The sequence below is a fragment of the Mus pahari genome, chromosome 10 (genome assembly GCF_900095145.1).
Source record: "Mus pahari chromosome 10, PAHARI_EIJ_v1.1, whole genome shotgun sequence".
Lineage (NCBI taxonomy): Eukaryota > Metazoa > Chordata > Mammalia > Rodentia > Muridae > Mus > Mus pahari.
In genome coordinates, this window is record NC_034599.1 from 70,981,278 (window position 1) to 71,007,384 (window position 26,107).

The following is a 26,107-nucleotide window of genomic DNA, read 5'->3' on the forward strand; positions in this document are numbered from 1 at the left end:
CAAGTAGGCCAGCTGGTCAACCTAGTTAGCCATAGGGATCTTTCTGGCTTCCCTTCTCCAGCACTGAGGTTACAACTATGCACCACGATACCCAGATTTTTTGAATGACTTTGGAATGTTAAACTCTTGTCTTCATGTTTAGGAGGCAAGAAATTTGTAAGATGAGCTATCACTCTAGGCCCCTGAGTTTTGAATGCATGTCTTATAACATAAAAATACTAATAATGGTTTAAAAGAGCCAGAAAAGACACATTCCAAGAGTTTGTACTTATGGAAGGTCTTCACCAATATGTCACTGAGAGGAAATTTCTACCTAACTGTAGAAAGCAAATCACAGCAATACATGTTCACTATATTTTAAATGAACTGTGTAAACTATCTTTGATATAAAAAACATATTGCAATACTACATACTGAAATGTGAACAATAATTATTAGTTCAAAGTACCATGCAAATGATGAATACTGAAAAAGAAATGAAATAAGATGCCAGTCAGATAGAAGAGAGGCCTTTCATGTTTCTGGATTGGCAGAGTTAATTTAGTGAAAATGGCTATACTAATAAAAGTAACTTGCATATTCACTATAATCCACATCAAAATTCCAGTGACGTTCCTTAGATAATCTAAAAAAAGTCATAATTAAATGTAAACAATAAGTGACCATGAATAGACAAAAAAAACTCTAAACAGAAAGAATACTGTTGAAGATAGCATAGTACCCAACCCTAGACTGCTATAGAAAAATAGTGAAAAAAACAGCATGGTGTTGGCACATAAACGGACATGTACACCAATAAAACAGGATAAAGAACCCATTAATAAATGCACAACAATGGCTACCGAAATCTGAAAAGGATATCAAGAACATACATTGCAAAATGGCAAGCTAGTCAAGAAATGGCATTGACAAAGCAATATTTCCTTGCAGAAGAATGAGAAACAACTTAGATGCACATCTTCATCCGTGTAAAAAAGTCAATGCAAACTGTTCACAGATGAAGATGTAATTTTATTTTTAACTCTCTCTCTTTCTCTCTCTCTCATTCTGTGTGTGTGTGTGTGTGTGTGTGTGTGTGTGTGTGTGTGTGCTGTGAGTGCAAATCCCAACAGAGGCTTAAGGTGTTAGGTCTTTCTGGAGCTGGAATTACAGACAGTTGTGAGCTCCTTGAAATAGGTGCTAGGAACTGAACTTGGGTCTTCTCTAAGAGTCCAGCATGTTTTTAACAACTGGCTCATCTCTCTCACCACATGACCTTAATTTAAAACTGAGATTTTTTTTGAGCAAAACACAAGGAATATACTTGAAGTTAAGGGCATAAGCACAAATGTTCTTAACAGAACTCCCACAACCCAGACTAGTTCTATGCATCAAGAGGTTGACTGTGTGAAATTTAAGTCTCTATGCAGCAAGGAAAATTATCAGCAGAGCAAACAGATATACCATAGATTAGGAAGAAAGTCTTTGCCATCTCATACAGGGCGAGGGCGTTGATATATAGAACAAATAAAGCACTATAAAATTTAAATACCCAAACCACAGAACTACCAGTGGATAAATGGGCTAATGAAACAAGCAGTCAGTTCTCAAAGGAAACACAAATGTCCAATAAAGATTTTCAGAACAGTTTAACATTCTCAGCTATGTAAATTAAAACCATTCTAGGATTTTATCTCACCCCTATCAGAATGGTTACTGTTTTAGTTAGGCTTTCTATTGCTCTATTGAAGTATTATGACAAAAAACCAAAACCAACCAACCAACCAACCAACCAACCAACCAACCAGCAAAAACCCTAACCACTTGAGGATTTAAGTCCCCATGAGGACCCTAGTCCATCATTGGGGGAGCTAGGGTAAGAACTGGAGGCAGGCACTGAGGCAAGAACGGAAGGGGGGCTGGTGGGGGAGGGGGCTTGGTTTGCTTCCCGTGGCTTGCTCAATCTGCTTTCTCATGGCACACAGTGCCTCCCACCCAGTACATCATACTCGTGATGAGCAGAGTCCTCTCATATCAGTTATCAATCAAGAAAATGCTAGGTTTTTGTTACGTGAAGATTAAGTCCAGGTTCTCATGTTTGTAAAGCAAGCAGTTTACCATGTGTGCCATCTCTCCAGAGTCACAGAGTTCTTACTGTGAAAAAGTTTCTTTGCTCCCTAAGATCTAATTAACACTATTTACCACCATGATTGCCCCATGCAGGTGACTTCCTGACTACTGGAATTGACCTTCCAGTGACCACAGGACACACACATGGATAACTCATAGACTATGTTTATTTTTCCATGAGTATTTTATTATTTTTTTATTGTTTTCTAACTATACCATCTAAATTTTATTGTGTCTTTCACTAGATACTTTTTGGGGAAAAAAAAGTATTTTCTTAGTGGTTACAACGAACAGCTTAATCTAAACAATGATTAATGCTAATCAAAATTTAATAGGTATAAATATATATAGCTTTTCAACATCACTCCACACCCCCTTCATCTTTCCTTTAAGTTACAAATTTATAATTTGAGTTCTTGGTTTTATTTTACACAATTATGTTTCAGTCTGGATACAAATAGAAAAGAATTACAAACAAAAATATCTTTATAGTAAATTCTTTTGGCAAGACAGGGTCTCACTGTGTAGCTTTGGTTACTCTGGAACTCTCTCTGTAGAGCAGGTTGGCATTGAACACAGAGATCTGACTGCCTCTGCTCCCCAGGTGCTGGGATTAAAGGCGTGTGCATCACCACTGCCTGGCTACTACTTTCACTACTTTCATTTGTGTTTTTGATTTCCTTGTGGGACTTGAAGGAGTCTTCTTGCATCTCTTCTTCCTCTATGACCTTCTGTCCATTTTTCTCACACTAGACTAATGGTGATAACTTAATATCATGGCATGAATTCTAACTTCTCTAAAACTGTGGTGAATAAAAAGTAAATGGGCCCACGGACAGGGTCACAGGATGGAAAACCTTTCCGTCTGTGGAAAGTTCACATCCTGTCTGACTTCAGAGTATATTGCTGCTTACTACTCCTAATGCCTCACAGAGTATGAGACACATAAGTGCTTACTAATATTTCTGGAATGCATTAACAAAAGTTTACATAATAACTGAGATCTGTTATTGAACACTCAGTACTGGAGTGAACACTGAAGTATGCCCAAGTAGCCCAGCGAGTCAGGCTTAAGAAGTTCTGAATGAGAGGATCTTAAGAGACTAGTCTGTAAGTCTCAGAGCCGGTGAATTCTTTGAATCATATTATCAAGGAAAGGGAAATTTAAGTCGCTAATTCGAGCAAGACTATTGGTACTTTCTAAGTGATAACTAAAGTTCTTAACAAAGTCAGACAAGGGCACACAATTTGCTCACTAGTAACTTTATATTTGCTAATTCAAAAGTGTAAAACAGAACCCATGCATCTTCATAACTTTAAGCAAATAGGATAGGCCCTTCCCTTGATGGCTCTCTGGTTGTGGCCCATGGCAAAAGCAATGCCTGACAACTTTGTTTAGAGGCAGTAACAGTTAGAAGCCAAGCATTGCTCAAGCAGACATCTATTTAATTATCCATCTGGGGTCAATTTACTTTATTACAGCTGTAAAGTGGGCTCAGCTCAACTTGCCAATTTCCATTCCAATCTGCGTTTAGAATGTTTTAGTTTCACAGTTCAGGCATTTTACTGCAAATCTTGTGAATCCTGTGGATAGTACTAAGTGGGACATTTTGTCAAAAAATGTAGATCATCTCTAAGCCTGTAATACAAGTTGAATCTATCTGAAAGGTTTGGAAATTGAGAAATAGAAGCTTAAATAATAAATAAGCACATGGTTCATGGTTTAAGAGTCATTTACACATTAAAAAACATTTTTCAAGTTCCTTCTTTGTGCAAGTTAAAAGATAACAGTTGTTGTCAACACAATGATAGCAAGACAAATTATATATCACTCTTAAGGATTTTAAGGGTATATTACCTTTTAAGCAAGTGAATATGCAAATATATGTAAATATATGTAAACTGTAAACTACATAATGGAATATCTTGATATTTAATTTAATCCTCAGAAACTCAATGTACACTTAAAACCTGTGCATAGCTGTATTATACATTAATATCTTCTTTGAGAAACTATCATATTTTAATTTTTCTAAAGCATTCCTCAGAATGGCAAAGCAATCAATTGCTACATGTCCTTACTTATTTAAACTCTCAGTAGATGTTTTTATGTGGTACTCATTTAGGCCTGTGATGATTAGAAGAATACAAAGATTTAGGCTACCATGAACTATCATCATTTAATGGCCTAGAGGAAACAGAAGAATCGTTACAAGAATGATCTAAAGTCCCATGAAGAAAATTTTTTAAAGAATTATTTATTTTATGTATACAAGAACACTGTAGTTACCTTCAGAAACACCAGAAGAGGGCATTGAGTCCCATTATAGATGGTTGTGAGCCACCATGTGGTTGCTGGGAATTGAACTCAAGACTTCTAGAAGTGGTTAGTGCTCTTAACCACTGAGCCATGCCTCTAACCCCAAGAAAGTTTATTTTTAGGAATGTTATTCAGTCAAAAGATATGTCACCTTGAACAAAGTTCAAGTCCAAGTGAATCAAGGACCTCAACATAAAAGAGATACACTGAATATAATAGAAGAGAAAATGAGAAAGAACCTTGAATTCATTGGCACAGGGGGCAAATTCCTAAACAGAACTCCAATGGCTCAGGTTTTAAGCTCAAGAATTGATAAATGGAACCTCATGAAACTGGAAAGCTTCTGTAAGGCAAAGACAGAGCCATTATGACAAATCAGCAACCTACAGACTGGGAGAAAATCTTCACTAATCTCACATCTGATAGAGGATTAATATCCAAAATATATAAAGAACTCAAGAAGCTAACCACCAAAACACCAAACAACCCAATCAAAAAAGGGGGTGTAGAACTAATCCGAGAATTCACAACAAGGAATCTTGGATGGCTGAGAAACATTTAAAGAAATGTTCAAAGTCCTTAGTCATCAGAGAAATGCAAAAAACAACCCTGAGATTCAACCTTACACCAATCAGAATGGCTAAGATCAAAATCTCAGGCAACAGCACATGTTGGCAAGGATGTGGAGAAAGAGGAACACTACTCCATTGCTGGTGGGATTGCAAACTGGTACAACCACTATGGAAATCAATCTGGAGGTTCCCCAGAAAGTTGGAAATAGATCTACCTGAAGACCCAGCAACACCATTCTTGGGAATATACCCAAAAGATGCCCCACCATCTGCTGACCCCTGTGGTTGAATTAGAGGAAAACTAGAAGAAGCTGAGGAAGAGGGTGACCCTGGAGGAGGACCAGCAGCTTCAATTAACCTGGAGCCCTGAGATCTCTCAGACATTGGATCACCAACCAGGCAGCATACAGCAGCTGATATGAGGCCCCCAACACACATACAGCAGAGGACTGCCGGGTCTGTGTTCATTCAGAGAAGATGCACCTAACCCTCAAGAGACTGGAGGCCCCAGGGAGTTTAGAAGTCTGATGGTGTGGGAGGTAGGGGGTGGGAACATCCTCGTAGAGATAGGGGCGGTGGAGGGGGTATGGGATGTGGAACAGTCAGGGGGTGAACCAGGAGGGGAATAAAATCTGGAGTTTTAAATAAATAAATAAATAAATAAATAAATAAATAAATAAATAAATAAGGTATTCCACTCAGTGACAAAGATATCACTCAAAACATGGGCAGGCTATGAGTTTCATCCTCTAGTATGAAAAGAAGAAGGAGGAAGAGGAGGAGGAAGAGGAGGAAAGAGGAGGAGTACAAATAAAGGTTCCCAACAATCTAACATGTGCTAATGCAGAAACATAATCAGGGTTAGGTGAAAGTTCTGCTAACAGCATAGACTGCCAAGGTACTTTATTCAATGATACTTTAAGGACTTGTATTCAATGATACTCATTTCAATTATTTAGATTCTTAATCCATCTAATAGGTATGATTTTGTAAGCTGTACACCCCCAATATAAACACCATGAAAGCAAGGCTGGAGATGTGACTCAGTGGCTAAGAACACGGGTCGCCTGCCCAGAGCACACATGTGGTAGCCCACAATCTTCTGTACCCCTACCACAGTAACTTCTACCCCAAGATATACATGCCAGTGCCCTCTTTTGGTTCCCACAGGCACTGTACACACATAATCCCCATTATATGCACATAAGATTGAATAAAAATGTAGTGATAGCCGAAGTCACAGGAATCACTGACAAACTTTGTGCAACTATCAAGTAACCTGCTCTGAGTTTCATCTCTTGATTCTCGCCCATAACTGCATTTTTACGTTTTCATGCTGTGACGTTCCATAACTTCTACCTTCGATTTGTGAGAAGATCTTTATGGCTCTGTGATTTGTGCCTTGTGTCAGAGAATACTGAAATATATGACTTTGGGGGGCAATTGAAGATTACAAGACGTAAACTTATAACAGAAATTTCAAGTGGTGATGGATATTTTTTTTCCAGCATTTCTGTCTTTACTGAGATACCCAGAATGGCATCTCCCAGAAAGCATCACTCACATAGACTGGCAGAACAGTAGCTGAGCCCAGCACTGGCATGACATGGGAGTGAGACAGAACTGTCACTGAGAACAGTATACATCTTGGATAGTACTATTACCTAGTAAAAGCCGATGCAAAAACACATACAAGGAAGTGGCGTGTTACCATAACAAAACATCCTAGAGTAAGTGACATTGGCTTTAGGACAAGTAGAAAGTCTGAGAAAATAGTTGCTGGCAATTAAACACATCACTGCTCATGTCTTAACAGTGTTTATACTTGTCTTTCTTTGTTTTGATTAAAAGATTTGGAGAACAGTATGTGTCTTGACTTCACTGCTGGACACAAAAAAGTCACAGAAGTTGTAAAAGATTTAGAAATATACATGTAAATATATAACTATGTATATAGATAATAATTAAAGGAATTATTAAAAATCTTATATTGTAAAAATAGAAGAAAAAATGAAAAATTAGGACTTACAGAACAGATATGCCTAGAAATTGTAAAAGTTGTTTCCAAATAGTGAAAGATGGTCTTGAAAAGACAGTTTGAATATCAAGAGTTGAATAAAATTAAAATGAAGGCTCATCCTCAAAACCAAAATAGGACATTTTAGTTAAATTATATGCCTGTGTATAGAGATAGATACATATACATTCATATAAGAGTTTAATGGTTTAATTGGAGTTACACAGGGATAATCCTCCCAGAAGCTATAAGTTGCAAAATAAAAAGCCTATTGCCAAGTATTGAATTATTGATCAGAGGAGTCTCATAGAATACCCAAAGCAATTGCTATTGCTTTGCTTTTATTTCCTACAGATTTTGATGGTAAGACGCTGTCGATGACAACACTACACACTTTGATATGGAGAAATAAAGGTGATGTGGACAGAGACGGTTCCTTTCTGTTAGCTAGTTTTCATAGTATCAGAAGATGCTATGCAGGTACTGGGAGAGTAAAGTCATCACCAGACCTAACTCAGCTATGATCCTCTGAGCTACACTCATGAGTGCAATAGTGGCATGAGTGTTATGTGGATAGCCAACCACTTTCTAATTAGAATTTAAGGAGACATTTTAGCAAAATGATAGTGATTGATTTATCCTGGAGTCTCTGAGATGCCCAGCCCTGGATTCTTGCCAAGGTTTATGATCTCAGGTATGGTATTTCTAGAAGAGGAAACTTATGGAGTATGACCTTAAACACTATATTCCTATGTCGCTGCAACCAAAGGTTAGTGTAGGTCTCCTACCTTTACAGCTATGGTGGCCTATATGAAACATGCATAAGATCAAGACAATCAACATTCCATTATGCAGGTAGGAGGGGCTTGGGGTCTATTTGAAAGGTTAGAAAGTTGGTGAGTGATCAGTAGAGGTAGAGGTTGGGAGAAATAAATTTTTAAGTGTGTGTGTCTCTTGTGGTCAACCATGCTTCAGTGATGTCCTCAAGTCCATGAGTGTATGAAAACCAGAAAATTGACTCTGTTGATTATAAAAAATAAAAATAAAAAGATGATATGACTTTGCAAGATCCAAAGATCTGGGAGGACTTAGGGAGAAGAGTCATAGGTAAACAGGATTAAAATACATTGGATATTGGATAAATATATGAAATTCCACATATAATAGAAATATTTCTTAAAAAGAAAACAAATGGAATTACTTTTAATGAAGCAAGATGGTCTCAGTAAGTTCTTTCTCAATAAAAATTTTAGAACAAAGAGGCCAACAATCTGTTAGTTAAGAACAAACTTAAGAACAAATAAATCACTATACTGGCCATAGTTATAAAGAAATAAGAAAAAAATGCATTATATAATTTACTAAACAACATAAAATGAGATATATACACTTGGTATATATCTTGCAGATTTTTCCATGCTTGCTGATTTTTTTCAAGTTATCAATATTCAACTTAAAAGTTCCCATCCTGAGCTAAAGACCCACATCACTCAGCTCTTGGACCCTGCACTTATATTGAAAAAGTTGTTTTCACCGTGTACCTGATTATACCTCTTCTACAGCCTGAAATTACTGATCACATGAACTGGTGGTTTAGTTTATAGGTTGTATGTAAAAAATATTAATATATGACAAATAAATCACTGGAACTAATGAAATCTCATGGGTGTTACCATTTTCTAATTTAGAATTTATTAGAATTTAAAATCTTTCAAAAAATTTCTTAACTCAACTGGATATAGAAGAGAAAAAAGGGACAGGTAATTGGGGAGCAGAAAAACAAACAAATTGTCTTCTTTAAATCTACAGAAAATGAGAGCATTGACATTAAAGATGTAGCCCATATGTTAAATGTGTTACAAAAAATTTCATTTAAAGTACAACCATTTGTATTTATAGTCCCTGGGAATTGAAATTAATTTTTGTTATTCATAATGAAAAGCAAATTAATAAGTTTACTCCCAGGGTCTGGAGAGATGGCTTAACCATGGACTGGAAGCTTTTTTTTTTTAGAGGACCCAGGTTTGGTTCTCAGAATCTACATGGTTGCTCTCGACTATCTGTAACTCCCTGAAGAGTATATGGTTCCTTCTGGCTTGTGAGTGTAACATGTCCATGTAGTGTGCAGATATACATGCAGGCAAAATCTTTAAATGTTACTACCAGACCAAATATAACTCAGCTAATTATTGAGGTTGAGAGGTCATTGGAAGTGTAGACTTCTTCAGAAAGAATTTAAGTCATTTGCTAAATATCAGTAAAACAGTCAAGGGATGTTTTCACACACAGAGTTTCACTAATTTAGAACAAATAATCATGTGTTAGATGTGTTATATTAATTCAATGAATTACAAAAATTTATATACGTTCTAAAGAAGACTCAAACAAAATTATTTGATATTACTTACCTGTCGACACCAGAGTTTGCGGAATATTTGGAGATAAGCCAATACCATAAGACACAGAGGTGCCATGTATGTCACCAGAAAGAAACAGATATGGTACATCTTTGGGTAAACTTCACCTGTGATCAGAGTCAAAGAGTAAAGTCTTCCATTAAAATATTAAATGACTAAATCCTTGTTTAAATAAGAACTAAATGTAAATACAGTTCATTATTCTCATTAAAATATAAGTTTCTCAAGTGATGGGAGCAGTTGGGCTCTTAAATATAAATGTGAAAAACCTTGGAAAAATAAATACAATCAATATTTGTTTTGTTGATGCATTGTCAATATATCCACATGTGTAACATTCACACTTATATTTGTAATGAAATTGAGAACTTTAGGGATTTTATAGTTAATTTTTTATCCATTTTTTTATATCCATCTCACCTATTAGTAATAAATACCTTTAGGATTATCGTGATTTTATTTTTCATTAATTCTAAACACAAATATATCTATCACAATATTAGCATTTATTAAATAAGTTAATCAATTAATTAATACAATTAAGCCTAACAGTATTTTAGTATTTCTCCTATAATAAGGATTTCTATAAATGATAAATTAGCAGTTAGTTATAATTCTGAATGCTAACAAAGCAAAGCAAAGCAAAGCAAAGAATTCACTTCATTTTTGCTTTGTTTTGTTTTTTTTTTTTTCATTTTGTTTCTTTCTAAAATGATATATTTTATCTTGACATCAGTGCTGGCATTGATGAGGTGATTATTTAAATAAGAATGAGCCTCATAGGCTAATTATATTTGAATACATACTCATCAGGGGATGACACTATTTGAAAGGATTAGAAGGATTATGAAGAACGGTCTTATGTGAGGAAATGTGTTTCTGGATGGGGAGTTTTGAAGTTTGAAAATCCCATGCTAGGCTCAGGCTTTCTTTCTGACTATGAATATAGCTCTCAGCTACTTCTCCAGCACCATGTCTGCCTGCATGTGGCCATGCTCCCCATCATGATGATAGTGGACTAAACATTTGAAACTGTAAGGTCCCAACAAAATGTTTTCTTTCATAAAAATTGCCTTTGTCACAGTGTCTCTTCACAGCAGTAGAACATATATCTTCTTATCTGGAATTGATTGAATTTAATATTTTTGAGTCTAATTTTTTTTGTATTCTTCATTTTGAAATTATGTCATTTCTCTCTCTCTCTCTCTCTCTCTCTCTCTCTCTCTCTCTTTCTTTCTTTCTCTCCGCATACTGTATTGTGTAGATGGAACAGCCTGGTTCATNTTTTTTTGTATTCTTCATTTTGAAATTATGTCATCTCTCTCTCTCTCTCTCTCTCTCTCTCTCTCTCTCTCTCTCTCTCTCTCTCTTTTCCTATACTGTATTGTGTAGATGGAACAGCCTGGTTCATAGGATGCTGGGTGGCATAAGAGATGATTTTGAGATATCATTTTTAGATCCTTTCTGGGTCAGGAGACTCTCATCCACCTCATTCATTTCTAATTTCCTTTCAAGTTTATCTTGTAAAACAGGTCATTATAAAGAGTGATAGAATCAAGTGCTGGAATAATAGCAGAGATCATTCCCAGTGGAAGTGCAGCAGCTTGAACAGCATTTGCTGGACCAATTTCAAAGCAATTAGAAGGTCACCTCAGCAATTCCCAGGGACCATGGTGGCTTTGATCTTTTGTCTTAAAGAAAGTATCACATGTCACATGCACTACACACATGCACACATACACACAAACACACACACAGAGACCTTTGAAGCTTGTGCACACTGAAGCTCTAATACCTGCCTCAGACTAAACTGAACAGATGGGGGAAAGTAGATTTGATTGCTGACATTTTTCCCTCTACAGTAGCAAATACCATTACTGACATAGCAGGTTGAAGTTTTGAATGGATGGATGGAAGGAAGGAGGCTTTTGGTAATTTTGAATGAGTAGAAAAATTAATAACTGGCTAGTAAGTATATATTATGATGAACACTTATGCAGAAAGGTTGATCAAACAAAATTATACTCCAGGCTAGAATGAATGTGTTACTAGAGAGGTTATAATAGATAATTAGAGAAATCAAATGTCCTAAAATCTGCTTTACATTCTCAGATTGAGAACTAGTTGCAAATTCAAATATACCACTTAAAAATTTAAGTTTCGTGTGTTAAAATATCCTTGAATACTTCATTTGATAGGAATCACTATCTTCAATATATATTTATGAAACTTACAATGAAAGTTACATAAAACTTGCTTTGTGTAAATACTGCCTGAGTTAGAAAGTGGCATTTTGTAGACTGGTGACTATAAATCTGTGTCTTAGGCAGCAGATGTTTCTCAGTCAATAGAACACTGGCTTATCATGACTTGAGTTTGATTTCTAGCATTGCACAAAGTCATGTGTGGTGGTACACATCTCTAATCTCAGAGTTAGGGAATAGAGACAGGAAGAGCAGAAGTTTAAGATCATCCCTGTCTGCATGGCAAGTTAAGTGCCAGACTGGGCTAACATGAGTACTTGTCTCAACCACAACAACAATAACAGCAGCAGCAGCAGCAGCAGTAGCAACAACAACAACAACAACAACAACTAGTATCTTTATTCAACTGATGGAAAGCAGTATCTAAATAAAATCTTGTATGTATGAATCTATAGTTCCATATATTTTCTATTTCTATCTATCTATCTATCTATCTATCTATCTATCTATCTATCTATCTATCTATCTATCTTCTTACCTATTACTATCTCAAATCAAGAAATCAGAAACAAATATGGATATTATGATGCCTTTGAAATCAGAGATTAAAGAATAATATTCTTCAGAAGAGTTAAGTCACATTGTCTACCAGTATATTTACCTAATTATACAAAACCTTCAAACATTCTTTACACTTGTCAGGGACAAGTGTAGTAAATGTAATTTGCCAGTATTCAAATTGACAATTTTTAAATTTAATGAGTTTTTAAAAACGTACCTAAGTATTTATAGCTTTACTATTATCCCTCTAATGAATATCTTACAACTGTTTATTTATGCACATGCATGTACGTGCACACACACACACACACACACACACACAAACAGACAAACACATTTTTTTTCTAACCCTCATAATGAGACAAAACCCATAAATACTCTGATCATAAGGAAGGCTTACTCTATTTTTCTTTTGTCAGACCACCAAAGTACATTTTGTTAGATCCAAGAGGAGACATATTGTCAATCTACAATATTGTCTGGCTCTGTGGCTTATTCTGAAATCCTAGAATTCATGGGGCCTAGGCACTAATAATATATTTGCTGAATCTTGGGGCAGAAGACAGCCAAGGATTAAGAGTAAGTTCTAGGACAGCATGGGTTACAAAAAGAGTTTTAAGATAGCCTGTGCTACAAAATGAGTTCAAAGACTGCCTTGGGCTACAATGAGACCCCTCTCAGATAAAATTCTAACATCTTAAACAGTATTTGGTAGACATTTATACTCATAAATCACTTGATGAAGGCATAATCAGATGAATTGAATGTTAAAAATGGGTAACTTTCTTTAAATAAAGTTTATTTAAGGAACTAAATATTCATTTGATAGCCAAGGAAGTATGAACAAAATTCTGGAAATTGTAAAGCTTTATAAATATGGGAGAGGTGACAGATCAAACAATAAACATGGATAACAGTGAAGTCCAACAGCAATGAAATTGGTAGAACACACCCACATTGCATACTAAAGAGAGCTCAGACACACATATTCCTTGTCTTATTTTATTTTCTGTTGGTGTTATCTGTCTTTTTGTTTTTAAAAAAAACATGAATATGAAGAATATAATCATTTGGAAAACACTGATCCATGCATGGCTACTCATCCTTCACAACACTGCCATTTAGAGAATCCCAAAGTGGTCTGATAGAGAAGAGACCAGTGGAAATTCTTATATGCTATCACTTGATAATTAAAGCAATACTGTTTATTTTCATAACCATATTTTTTGTTAAACTTAGGAGATAGATTAAAAACTAAGAATCACAGCTAATAAACTAATCTCAAGTAGAAGATACTGTATTCTACAGCCAATGTTTTAAGTTGTGCTAAATGACATCATAGAGAAGTAACATTATAAACGATGTGTTTTTCTATGGTGTGCGGTATTTTGAATTATGTTGTGTTTTCTTTTGTTTTTGCCAACTTAACATAAACTAGAGTCATTTGGGAAGAAGGAATCTCAATTGAGAAAATGCCCTGTAGGCAAGTCTGTGGGCAATTTTGTTAATATCTGATGTTGGAGAGTCCAGCCCACTGTGGGCAGGGCCATTCCTGGGCAAATGGCCCTGGGTTGTATAAGAAAGCAACTGAGCGAGCCATGGGTATCAAGCCGGCAAGAAGCATGAAGGCATGGCCTATACTTCAGTTCCTGCTTTCAGGACCTGCCTTCATTTCTTGCTCTGACTTCCTTTGATGATTGACAAGCTCTAAGATGCAATAAACTTTTCCTCTCACAAGTTGCTTCTGGTCATTGTGTTCATCACAGCAATAGAAAGAAAACTAAGAGAGGTATAATTCCTATGCTGATCTTTAACATTTAATTTGGGCATGGAACTTTAATTAGTTTCATGAACAGGAGTATTCTATTTAAGAATGCTAATGTTAATATATGAGATTGCTAATGACTAAATGATCAGAAACTATTTTAAATTATTTTGCATTCTTCTTGAGATCAACAAATTATTAGTAATTCAAAACTGAATAGGTAAAAAATAAATTAATGGTTTTTATTGTTTGATTAATTTATGGATTATCACCTCAATTCAATATCAATTTATTTGGCCCTAATAATCATTTTGAGTAACTGTGGCCTACTACCAAATTACTTTCAAATAGTTTTATCAATGATTTTTGAATATTTGTATAAAAACCAGATAATAAAATACTAGAAATATAAATTTTGTGTATTTACATTTTATTTGTGATTTACAAACATTATGTGTATTTATGTGATACAAACAGCACAACATTCTACTTAATTACATTTATGGTTAGGATTCTGTAGCTTGGTAATTTTTTCGTTAACGGGATTAATGATGTTGGATTATGTGTTGGGGATATAGTATATATATATATATATATATATATATATATATATATATATATATATATATATATATTCATGAACATATAAATGAAATCCATTGCCAAAAAATCTTTCCTGGCATGTAAAGAGTACTAAGTATTTTCTCTAGCTACCGTTTTCATTATCTCAAAGAATGCCCCCCTTTCAATAGGACTCTTGTAATTGACAGGTACACACTGTTTTCTAATTTGAACACGTGGTGTAATCTCTGTGGGGCTCAGTTTAGTCATGGATTAAGAGAGAAGGGTCAGGGTACGGGTTATAGGATGCTTTTCAGCAATAACTTATGGTAAAGAAATCATGTAACACACTTCAAGTCTACCAAAGTCATTTTCTCAGGCTGTCTGTGCCCCACAAGCTATGCTTTCTCCCTTGCCTCCTTCTTCCTTAAGATGTGGGCCCTAGTTGTGGAGGTCCTGCCCTGACCTGCATAGCAGGAGTTGCTGCATCAGCTATTTTTGCTGATTTTGTTGGGAGTTCTGCTTTTGGCCTAATAAGAGAGACCTGTGCTGAGAAAGGGAAACCTATGCCACTGGCTGCCAGCATGAGGTGATTTACATCATCAGTCATGTCTAGAGGTTAGGCTTATGGTGTTTGCCTTTATAAGCCGGCTGCTCTGCAATAAAGTTGAGCCTTGATCAAAACTTTTGTCTTCGCTCCGCTCTTCTCTTGTCCCTGTCCCTTAATTCCCAGACCCCCATTCGAAGTACCTACGTTGACTGGCAGTCGTGGGTCGACTATACCAAGTGAGTGAAGTTTCTTCTGGCCACACATCTTTTCCTTCCTTGGGATACCCATTCCCTGATCCCAGTTCTCAGAATTGAAAGTCATTTTTAATGCTTCCTGGAATATTAGCAGTATCTTTGTAACATTTGTCCAGATGGCCAGCACTGAAGACATTGTTTCCTTTGTGTCTCTAGTACTTGATACATAAGTCTATTAATCACACAGTGGTTTGTTTTTTAGCCTTACTGGAGAATCTGCTCTTTTAGGCAAAGTGCCTGGCACACCCTGATGCCCTAGCTGTTATTTGAGCATTAAATAAATGGGACATGGACACTTAAGGAAAGTATTTAGGAGCTTTCCATTTAGTTTGTTTTTGTCTGTAATATTAAAGGGATATTTTATTAAGAAATTGAAGACAAAAGCATCACAATGTTAGGAAAGAAGAGTAAAACTCATTTAAAAGATATTCAATATCTTGAGTAACAGGAAATTCAAATTGTAAAATTTTATTTATTATAGTTTATTTTGATTTGTTTTGGTTGTTTTGTTTTTTTTTTTTTCTTTCTCTTTTAAGACTGAGTATCAATGTGCAGCCTAGTCTGGCTTAGGATTTAGGATCCATCTATCTGAGCCTCCCAAGTCACCTTGATTCATCTTACTAATAAGTGTGACTGCATGCATATTTAACAATCATTCTTTCTTGATGTGTAAATTCTATAAGTATGAGCCATTGTAATGCAATTATCTAAAAGAGAGAAATTTGTTCCTCTCATGTGTAGCTAGTACATGCCATACTGAAATGTTTGGTGACCCTTTGTTATTTTTTCTCTGTCCATATCTGTGTCTCTCCCATGCATAGGTGGGTGTGTTCCCATTGTTAGAAGTTTTGCGGCAAAGAATCACAATGTCTCGAAAATGCTGCTTGTTTATATTACTATCATGGGTGCTGAGTATGCACAGATGTATACCATACAGAAGTGATTCCTAATTGATATACTTCCTCACTTAATATGTCTCTGTGATACTATGATGCTCTAAGAACATAGTTTTAAATTGAAAAAAGATCATTAATGTATGTGTGTTCTATTACTCTTCCTACTTCTTGTCCTTAACATTTCTTGTTTCTTCCTCTCTCACGGGACCCTTTCTAGTTTTCTGGTATCTGCCTTGCTTTATTTGCACATAAATTCACATTTAAAAAAATTAAATGCTAAGATACCCACATGAGATAGTACAAGTAGCATTTGTGTTTCTCAGCCTGGGTTCACTTCATGTAATATTTTCTATCTCCATTCATTTTCCATGAGTATCTTTTCTTTATGGTTGGATAAAATTCCACTGTGACATGTATCAATCACACTTTCATAGATGTCTATGCTGATTCTATCCTTATTAAATATTATGAATAAAGTAATAATAAACATAGGTGCACAGATATCTCTGAAATAAAATACAGAGTTGTTCAGGTTTATGTCCAGGAGTAGGAAAATTGGGTTATATAAAATCTCTGTATTTAGCCTTTTGAGAAAACTTTTTAAATGATTTTAATAAACTGTTAATTTGTAATTTCATTTGTTTCATTGACTAGTTGTTTGTTTTAAAACATTAAGAAATAAAAAAAATGAGTCATTGAATAAACTCCTTGATTCAATTCGACTGTAAAAAAATTAAATTAAAAATGAAAATTAAAAATTGTTCATAAAGCATCTCCAAAGGACCTAAATTATTTATGCAAATTTTGTTGTGTTTCAACTTTATTTTCACCCTCTTGCTGAGCTCTTTTCAAAAGATGTTAATAAAGTATATAAGATGAATTTAGCATAGTGATGCTAATCCAACATCTGGGTAAGATGTCAACGTGAGCACATGGGTGAAGCCTACTTACCGCCCCAGTGTTCATCACATACTGTAAAGAGGGTGGTCTTATTGGCTAGGCCCGGGAGCATGCTGCTGCACTCCATGACAATGGCTTGAGGAATCATTATGATGCAGGACACGATCCAGATGACGACGATGCTGTTTCGAGCCCGTTTGGCTGTGCTCTTGAACATCAAAGGGTGACAAATGGCGTACCATCGGTCCAAGGCAATGCAGCTCAATGTAAGAACAGACACAGACACTGACACAGTCTAGAGAGGGAAGAAAGGAACATGATTCAAGAGAATTGCTAGGTCTCAGAAAGGAACCTTGAGAACATTTGCTGCATCAGCAAAGTCGTTACTTCAGAAAGGAAGCATTCAGGGTAGCCCTCTCCATGAATTAATTCACATAAATAATTTTCATGTCAAAAAATAATGATGAAAGTAGAAATGTAGACGTGCAGGGGGAAACTTTGTGTTTCATTTCACATGTGAGGTAGGTGCTTTGAAACCTTGCAGTTTTCTCACACTAAATGCTCAGTTTTTCATGTTTGAATAATTCTCATCGTTTCTTTGTTTTACATCTTTTGTACTGGAAGTGTAAGTAGTGTTTAACCTCCAAGGAAAAGAAATTATACACGTGTTTCTTCTACAACTGAAAATTCTCTTTCAACCAGAATGACGTGGCATTGGGTATTTTACATTATCATGTAGGTTTTCGCTGGTTACATTTTGTTATTGTAGATAAGTCATGGGTATCAGATTTCATATTTTCAAATAAAAAAAGGTTATTTTGTATCAATTGATTTTCAAAATATTTATAATTTTTTATTAGATATTTTCTTTATTTACATTTCAAATGCTATCCTGAAAGTTCCCTGTACCCTACGTGCACCCTGCTACCCTACCCACCCACTCCCACTTCTTGGCCTTGGCATTCCCCTGTACTGGGGCATTTAAAGTTTGCAAGACCAAGGGGCCTCTCTTCCTAGATCACATTAAAAGAGAATTGTGTATGTGAGTATGTGTGCTATACTTTACTTATTGACAGAATTATTAATTTGCTCCTAAAAACAGGCAGGTCCTCCTAGTATAGACTTGTATGTAAATAACAATATCACAGGTGATTCTTCACTTTGGAAATCGAAAGAAATAAACATGTCAACACTGTTGGTTCCCATATAATTAATGTATGGACCTGTATTTAATACATGATTCTGTTCTGAATGAAGCATTGATTAAATGGAATTGTAGAGTTAATTGAGATGCAAAATGCCTAACTCAAGGCTTTCACACAAGTGCCTTGTATTTACTATCATTCCTTATATTTTAAAATGACAATGTTAATCATGATACTCTATATATCATCGTACTTTCTGGAGATTTTTCAAGAAAGACTACTCATAAATAATATAACTAAACCCACAGATTTTTCTCAACTCTTGGAGGCTAAATTTTCTGTAAGTTAATCTTATGTTAGTTGATTACTTTTGAGAAGTTTAAGTGCCTTCAAATCCCTCTTTACAAATTCCCTACTCCCTATGACCTCTTTTTCTTTATGCTTAGGAAGCCAGGGACCTTAGTCCCCAGATTCCACTTCCAAAGTGGGTAGGAAAAGAACAGTGTAGCTCTGTAGGGCTGCTGTTTTGTGGCTGCTGGGACAAAGTTATGTTTATTTCTTCCAGCAAGTGCAAGTGTCCATTGAGGCCTCTCAGTGTACTCTGCATCATTCCTGTGCTCTGATCACCCTGGCGAGTGAAAGGGCAGCAACATGGCTCAAATTCCAATGTCATTTCTAGTATACCTCACAACTAATCAACTGTAATGGTCAATCCATATAGATTCACTTTAAAGACTAACATCCAGTTCCAGGAGCAACCTGGATGTATTGCTTCCTTTGGTGTACATAGAGTGAGGAATTATATTGGTCTATTTCTAATATGGAAAGCTGTTAAGTCAGACAGTAGAATCCATTGAGTGGGATTTGTCAACCAGTGATTTATTTCAATTTCTATATCTGTTGATTTCTTAAGACACGTTTAGTGTGTAATAAGCATCCATTTTATAAGATATTCTTGGGAAATATAAAATTGCATCTTATTATGACTGATTGTAAATGGTTTGTTATTGCTTCTCTCTCTCTCTCTCTCTCTCTCTCTCTCTCTCTCTCTCAGCCTCACATTTGAGAAAGGAATCTAGGACCTAAAAATGAACTGTGAATATTGTGAATACAGACAGCAGAGAGAGATGTTGGGAATTTCTGCCTTTGGGTACATTGATCCTTCACAAATATTCTGGGTATTCTGTTTAAAAGGTAAAGCCTAAGGGGACTTGTTTTAAACTACATATAGATGTTCTAGAAAGTTCTCAAAAAAACCCATGACTAGGTATGACTGTGGGTGATAGGGCCTAATGGAACAGGAAGAGGTGGTAAGATATAAGTGAGGTGAACAGTTGAAACTGTCTGCCTGTCCACTGCCAGTCACCCACATCTCATTTGTTCTGTTCTTTTCCTGCCATTTTCTGTGAAGGTCCTCTTCTGAAACATTATGTCTTGTAAAAAGTACTTTAAAAGACTCAATTGCTCCAGTCAGTATTAGTAAATTAAGTATGTAATGATTGCTCACCAAGGATATGTGTTATTGGACATGGAATTACAAATTATTAAATATCGAAGAGATCGATTTTAGTTATTAAGTTGATTTTTAACATTTATAAGACTCTTAAATAATTTAAGAATTTGACAAAGTATTATAGTATATCACTCAAAGCTCTAAGATGTATTGCTTTAAAAGAAAAACAATATGTAGATCAAATTAGTAAAAGCCAAATGCAACCAAATACTTCTGTGTAGCTTTGGTACATTGAAAGTGCATTATATACATGCATACAAAATATTTAAGTTACATATTAGGGATAAAAGCAATTAGTGCTCGGCTGTGCAAACTAGGAGAAAAACTACTGGACTTAAAGAAAACACTGTCACTGTGCCTCTGTGCCTCTGAAGTACTGTTGGAGACTGGTTTTGCCAGCGTGTGAATTTCTTGGTGCACTTGCATGCTTTTAACAAGAGGTCGAGGTGAATGAGTTAAGCGATGGATACAGTTTGTTTCCAGACTATGATCACACATTGTTTTTTCTCTCATGGAGATGGATAAGCTGGACACTGTTTATCCAGGAGCCAGATTTTCCCTTTGTCCCTTGACATTTAGAACTTGCTCATAAGTTATGTTGGATGGAAGAATGATGCCAGTGACTTTAAGCACTACCCATGCTGCCAGCATCCCTTCCTGTTAATGTTATTTCCTGTATTTTGACTTGGGCTCCCGAGGGCATTGAAGGCACAAGACACAGCAAGATCTCAGTGTATCAGAGCTGGAATGCACACTTCTGGCTTAGGTGATAGTCTACATCGCATCACCCCCTCTTATCAAAACATGGTGTTCACGGGACAGGTATTATGCGGGTTGTCAGGCTACTGGGCACATAAGCAGGTGAAACCACCCTGACACCAAAGGGAGCTGTCATTTCCTCCTGGATGATTAATGGAACTGAGAGAAATGCAGTTTACTGGAAAGAACAGGAAGATCCTCAGGTGTTAGAATTCTCTGCTGCTTTTGATTTTTTTTTTCTAGTTCCTACGTGCGAGTTCATCTACAGCTATACATTCTTCCTGATATTTCTCCCTATGAGGTGATTCCTCTCTACTGTTCATTTGACTATTTCTTCAAAATTTTTCTTAAAGTCCTTTCTGTAATCCTTCGATGGGCCTCAGTAGGTAAGCCCACCAACCTTGTAATACATAATGTTTGTATGTAGCTTATCATTTCTGTGGCATCATCACACTTACTACAAATGATATCTGATGTTTAAAATCTACTTCTCTTTATAAGAGATCATCAAGGAGTGGTTGAATTGGAAAAAAAAAAAAACTCTTAACTTTTTGATTCCAAACAGTTTAAATTATTTTTAGTAATGAGTATTTGTGAGCTCTCCCAGTTTTCTTTCATGTGAATCCCATTATCTGTTCATGCAGGCGTTGTGATCACCACCTGGAAAGGGTGATGGGGACTGTGGGGTGATACTGAGAGACCACCCACCTCTTCCCTCTGGATCTGCTTCCTAAGGGGGCACAGTGAGCTTTCCTTCACTGACTACTTTCGAAGTAGTAGGAATGTGTTACTATGGTCACTATCAGGAATCCTTTTTTTGTCAAAGCCTTTACATTTATAAATACATTAGAAGATGATTTCTTTGAAAGTATTTTTTTAATAATTTTTTATTTGTCAAACAGATACAGAAAGGCTGTACTTGCTGTTTATCACTGAGGCATCCATGGTAACCGATTCTTACTCTGAAAACATTGCTTTGTAAAAACCATGATGAGGTGATCACAGAGCCAAGAGACTTATGTAAATCATCTAAATAATCTGCCACAACATCTATCTCAGGTGGATTTTACTATAATTACCATTTTGAGTAAGTGAGTGCCAAGAGTCTATTTTACAAAATAGTGTGTCATCTAGAGATGGCAGAACAGACATTTCAAACCAGAACCGAGGCCCAAAGTTGCTCTTCTTTGACCACATACCTCCTAATTTTTCAGGATGAAAAGAAATCATTAAGAAAAAACTGATATTCCTGATAATTCAAAAACAATTTTTCATGATTATTTGAGCTAGGGATGTCTTAATCATTAGTTTGTTCAAATCGCCTCTTTTATGACGAAGACTATGAAATAAATAACAACATTTTTGCCTCAATTTTTATCCAGGCATGATTTAGTCAGTAAATCTAAAGTATTATCATCCTTAAATTGTTTTTTTTCCTGAATATCTATATATTTATTGATTAACTCATTAACTATTTTACCAGACTGTTATGTCTTTAATTGAAAACATGTAAAATGGCTCAGAACATGTACAAGGGCTCAAAAAAGAATTACCTGTAAATAAGGAATGACCTTACAGAGGGACTGTCCAAAGAACCAAGTCTCAGTGATGTCAACAACGAGGGTGGCTGGAAGGCAGGTGATGGTCACAAGCACGTCTGCCAGGGAAAGGTTGACTATGAAGTAGTTGGTGACTGTCCTCATGTGGTGGTTCTTCCACACTGCCACGCAGACTGATAGAGAAAAAAGAAAAAGAGATGGGGAATAAACAAAGAGATGAGGAAAGTCAAGAGAATTAACATGACTGTGAAGTCCTACTCATGTGCTGAAAAACCCATACCTGTGTGTTTAAAGCTGTGCTACTGTCAGCCCATCTGTTAATCTCTGGGAATTTGGAATCTGTGGTTAAAATAAGTTCACTGACCCAACACCTGTATTTCCTATTCATAGGGTTGTACTGTTTATCGCTTGAGTTGCATGTGAAATCAAAGGGCAGCTTCTGATTGATGTTTCTATTCCTTCAGTGTTCAGTATGTAGAACAATATCAAGAAATAGTTCCTGGGCTAGGTATAGCAGCACATGTCCTTAATCTTAGCCTTGGGAGGTGGAGGCGGAGGTGGAGGCGGAGGCGGAGGCAGGCAGATCTCTCTGAGTTTTAGATTAGCCTGATTTACATACTGAGGTCCAAGTCAGTTAGGGCTACATAGTAAAACTCTGCCAAAATTAAAATAAAAAGTTGATGAGTTGTAGTTGAATGAGGAGAATTAGAAGTAGTAATCTTCAAAGAACAGTTATGATCACCTCATTCATGACCTTGATCCATGTCTTCCCACAAATTTGCATTGTGGACAACCAGAAGAAAATATTAACTATTGGAGAGAAAAACAAACAAATAAACAAAATAGCCTACTACTTTAACTCAACTCACTTTAACTCAACTTACTCACTTTAACTCAACCCCAACTTTTGCCAAATACTTAGCCAAATCACTCATGTACTTATATTGTGCTATTTGGGCAAATCTTACAGGAAGACATCAGGCATATTTGTGTGTGAGAAAATTGAGGCAAAAACATTTATTGGACCTGTTAAGAACTCACAAAGTATGAAAAGTAGCAAATTCCAAGTGATAATTGTGTCCTTCACCACTTAGTTTGCCTTCATTTTTGAAAATGAAGAGGTAATAATAGAGTATATTTAAATTCTAGGCTCCAATTCTCTCTTTATTACTCTCAGTGGCCTCTGAGCATCACGCTGAAATCTGACCTGCTTGGCCTCCTTACCACACTGTGGAACCTTCCTTCTTTAACGCTCTGCAGGCCCACTCAGCTGCTTTTTATGGGAAGAATATCAATTACTGCACACTGTGTCCTCTACCTGTCTGACACATACAAATTTCAAAGCCACCAGCTTCAGCATCTATGCCTGCATACAGTGCTAGCTTCTTCTGCTAATGAATTCCAGTAAATGGAACTGTGAGTGTGTTTCCAGGGTATCCTTAACCTGTTAGGGTTGTCATGGAAATGACACTGTGATTGGTAACTTTAAGTAGTGGCATTTAAGTGCCTGAGTAAGAACTTATTTTTGACAATCATCTACTGTAGAAAGAGTATTTTGTGTATTGTATATATGCATTACCTGTCAATTAAAAAACCTATGGCCTATGGATAAAGCAGGAAATAGAAGCAGAACATCCAGGAGGAAAAAGAATTCTGGGATAGAGGAGGTGGGAGGTCCAGCAGAAAAGATGTGAGGAGATGGATGCATAGTACCTGAGCACAGGTAACTAGCCATGTGGCAAAATGTAGGTGAAAATAATTGGGTTATTTTAGTTATGATGTAGTCAGATTAGAGCCTAGCTATATGGCCAAGGAATTTGAAAATATATTTTGAGTCTGTGTCTTATTTCTGGGAAGGACCAAACTTTAACTTCTACAAAATGGTGCTCAACTGACAGCAGTTAGAACCCAAGCTTACAGCCTGAAAAGGCCTAGGTAAAAAGAAGGAAAAAGTCAGGCTAGTCTGGTCTCTATACATACATACATACATACATACATACATACATACATGCATAAAATAGACCAAAATAGATCAAAACCAAAGCTTCCCAGAACAGCACAAGATGAGCTGCTGGGAAGGAAGACTCCTAACCGAGGAGAAGGAGCCTACAGAGAGATAGTACAGAAGGTGGCTTTTTAAAAGAAGCCCCTACTAAATTTTACAGCAGAACACAGAAGTTGTGGCTTCTCCCAAAGGCAGAGTGGATGAGAAAGAGGCAAAACTGGCCTGAAGTTTAACAGTCTACCATTAGGATTTTCGTATCTTGGCAAAAAATACATCCACTAGTTCCTAAGGCTGAAATTAGCTCTCATCTCCCAATATGAAATTTAAGAAAATATTTATACTTTGGGAGATTCAGTTTTTGAATACTTCACACGATCCTTTAACTTCAGCAAGGCAATAGCCAAAGCATCAGGTGGCCGTAATTAGGATACACTCCAATGCTTTCACTTGAAGGTGATACTGCCAAATACGTTATTTTACATAAATACTTGAAACATACATATCTTAGCAACTGAAAAGCGCATGCTTATGGTTTATAATAAGAAAAATGGATACCAAATATTATTGCTGGAACTTTTTAATGTATGATAAACTGCGCAGATTAGACCCAGAAAAGAACATGCAGTTAGTTCTCCTAGCCCCCAAGCCTGTATGGAAGATATCCCTTGCTTCCTCCTAGGTTTGTGTGGTCACATGGCAGTCATGGTTGAATCTGCAAACTTTATACATGTAATTCCAATCTCTGCCTCCGTGGTCATGTGACACTCTCCCTTGTCTAGATCTTTGCACAGTCATCTTACAAGATCATATTCATGTGGGGTTACAGGTTCACCCTAGTACAGTGTAACTTCATCTCCACAAATTACATCTCCAATGACCCTATTTCCAAAAAGGATCACCTTTGGCATCTGGAAAGATGGCCCAGTGGCTAAAAGTACCAGCTGCTCTTTAAGAGGACCTGGGATAGATTCCCAGCACCCATTTGGCAGTGGCTTAGAACTGTCTGGAACTCCAGTTCCAGGGGATCTGTGTCCTCCTTTGGCCTCCTCAGGTATCAGATATGCATGGTAACAGAAATACATTCAGGAAAAAAGTCATGCACTTAAAACAAAAATTTTAAAAGCATGTGTACAAAGAAAGCCACTGTCTGAAACAATAGAAACCAGGATTTCACTGTATCTTCTGCAGTTAAGGGACAAAATTAAACAGTAGCTATAATGAATTTAAAGTATTTAAAGACCACTGTTATGCCTTTTCTCCCAGTCTTTCATCTCTGGCTAAATCCTTAAGACTCGCACATATACCCATCATTGTGTATCACTTGCCATTGGTCCCTGTATTATGAAGACATTCCAGGTTATCAGTAATGACTCTCAATGAGCCATATGTAAATGACATATTTCTAGATTTAGTATGTTGAGCAAAGAAGAAGATGACTGCTATGCTTCCTATCTTAGTGTCATGACATAGTGCTACACCTATTGATGAGGGCATAGGTCAACCTGTATCAGAGAAGCTTCTTTTTGCAGTGGACGATACTTAACAGAGACCCAAACTAGACAGTGTGTTGAGACATACTCACTGCGACACTCATTGCTAAATGGGATGTCTTCATCAAACCCCGCCCATGAAGGCTCAGGGATCTATGTGAATTAGAGGAAGAAAGATTGTAAGGTAGAGAGACGCTGGATGACTCCAAGGATAGAGTATATTCCAGACAAAACAGGACTGATGCACATGCCAACCCAGAGACTATGGCAGCACAGAGATAGGTTGAAGGCAGAAAGGGTCCCAACACTGAGAGAGGAAGGGAACACTGAATCCAACAACTGACCAAAAAGCCATTTTAATAGGGTGGCACTGGTTATATCAATACCCCAGTGTAGGCTCCATGCCCAGGAGCAAGGGGCAAAACAAAAACATAGATTTGGTTTTCTTTTTGGAGTATTTGTGTGTTTGTGAATGTGTGTGTGTGTGTGTGTGTGTGTGTGTGTGTGTGT

General features: G+C 36.4%; 1 protein-coding gene across 1 annotated transcript in view; it reads right to left on the bottom strand.

Moving 5' to 3' along the window:
• The window catches only part of Hcrtr2 (hypocretin receptor 2), a 95,126-nt gene that overhangs the window by 12,339 nt on the left and 56,680 nt on the right, over positions 1-26,107 (bottom strand). The window contains exons 2-4 of the mRNA XM_021207460.2: positions 22,097-22,275; positions 17,178-17,421; positions 9,427-9,542 (exon numbers count right to left, since the gene is read on the bottom strand). Of these exons, the coding sequence (XP_021063119.1) occupies positions 9,427-9,542; positions 17,178-17,421; positions 22,097-22,275 (539 nt within the window). The remainder of the gene's footprint in view (positions 1-9,426; positions 9,543-17,177; positions 17,422-22,096; positions 22,276-26,107) is intronic.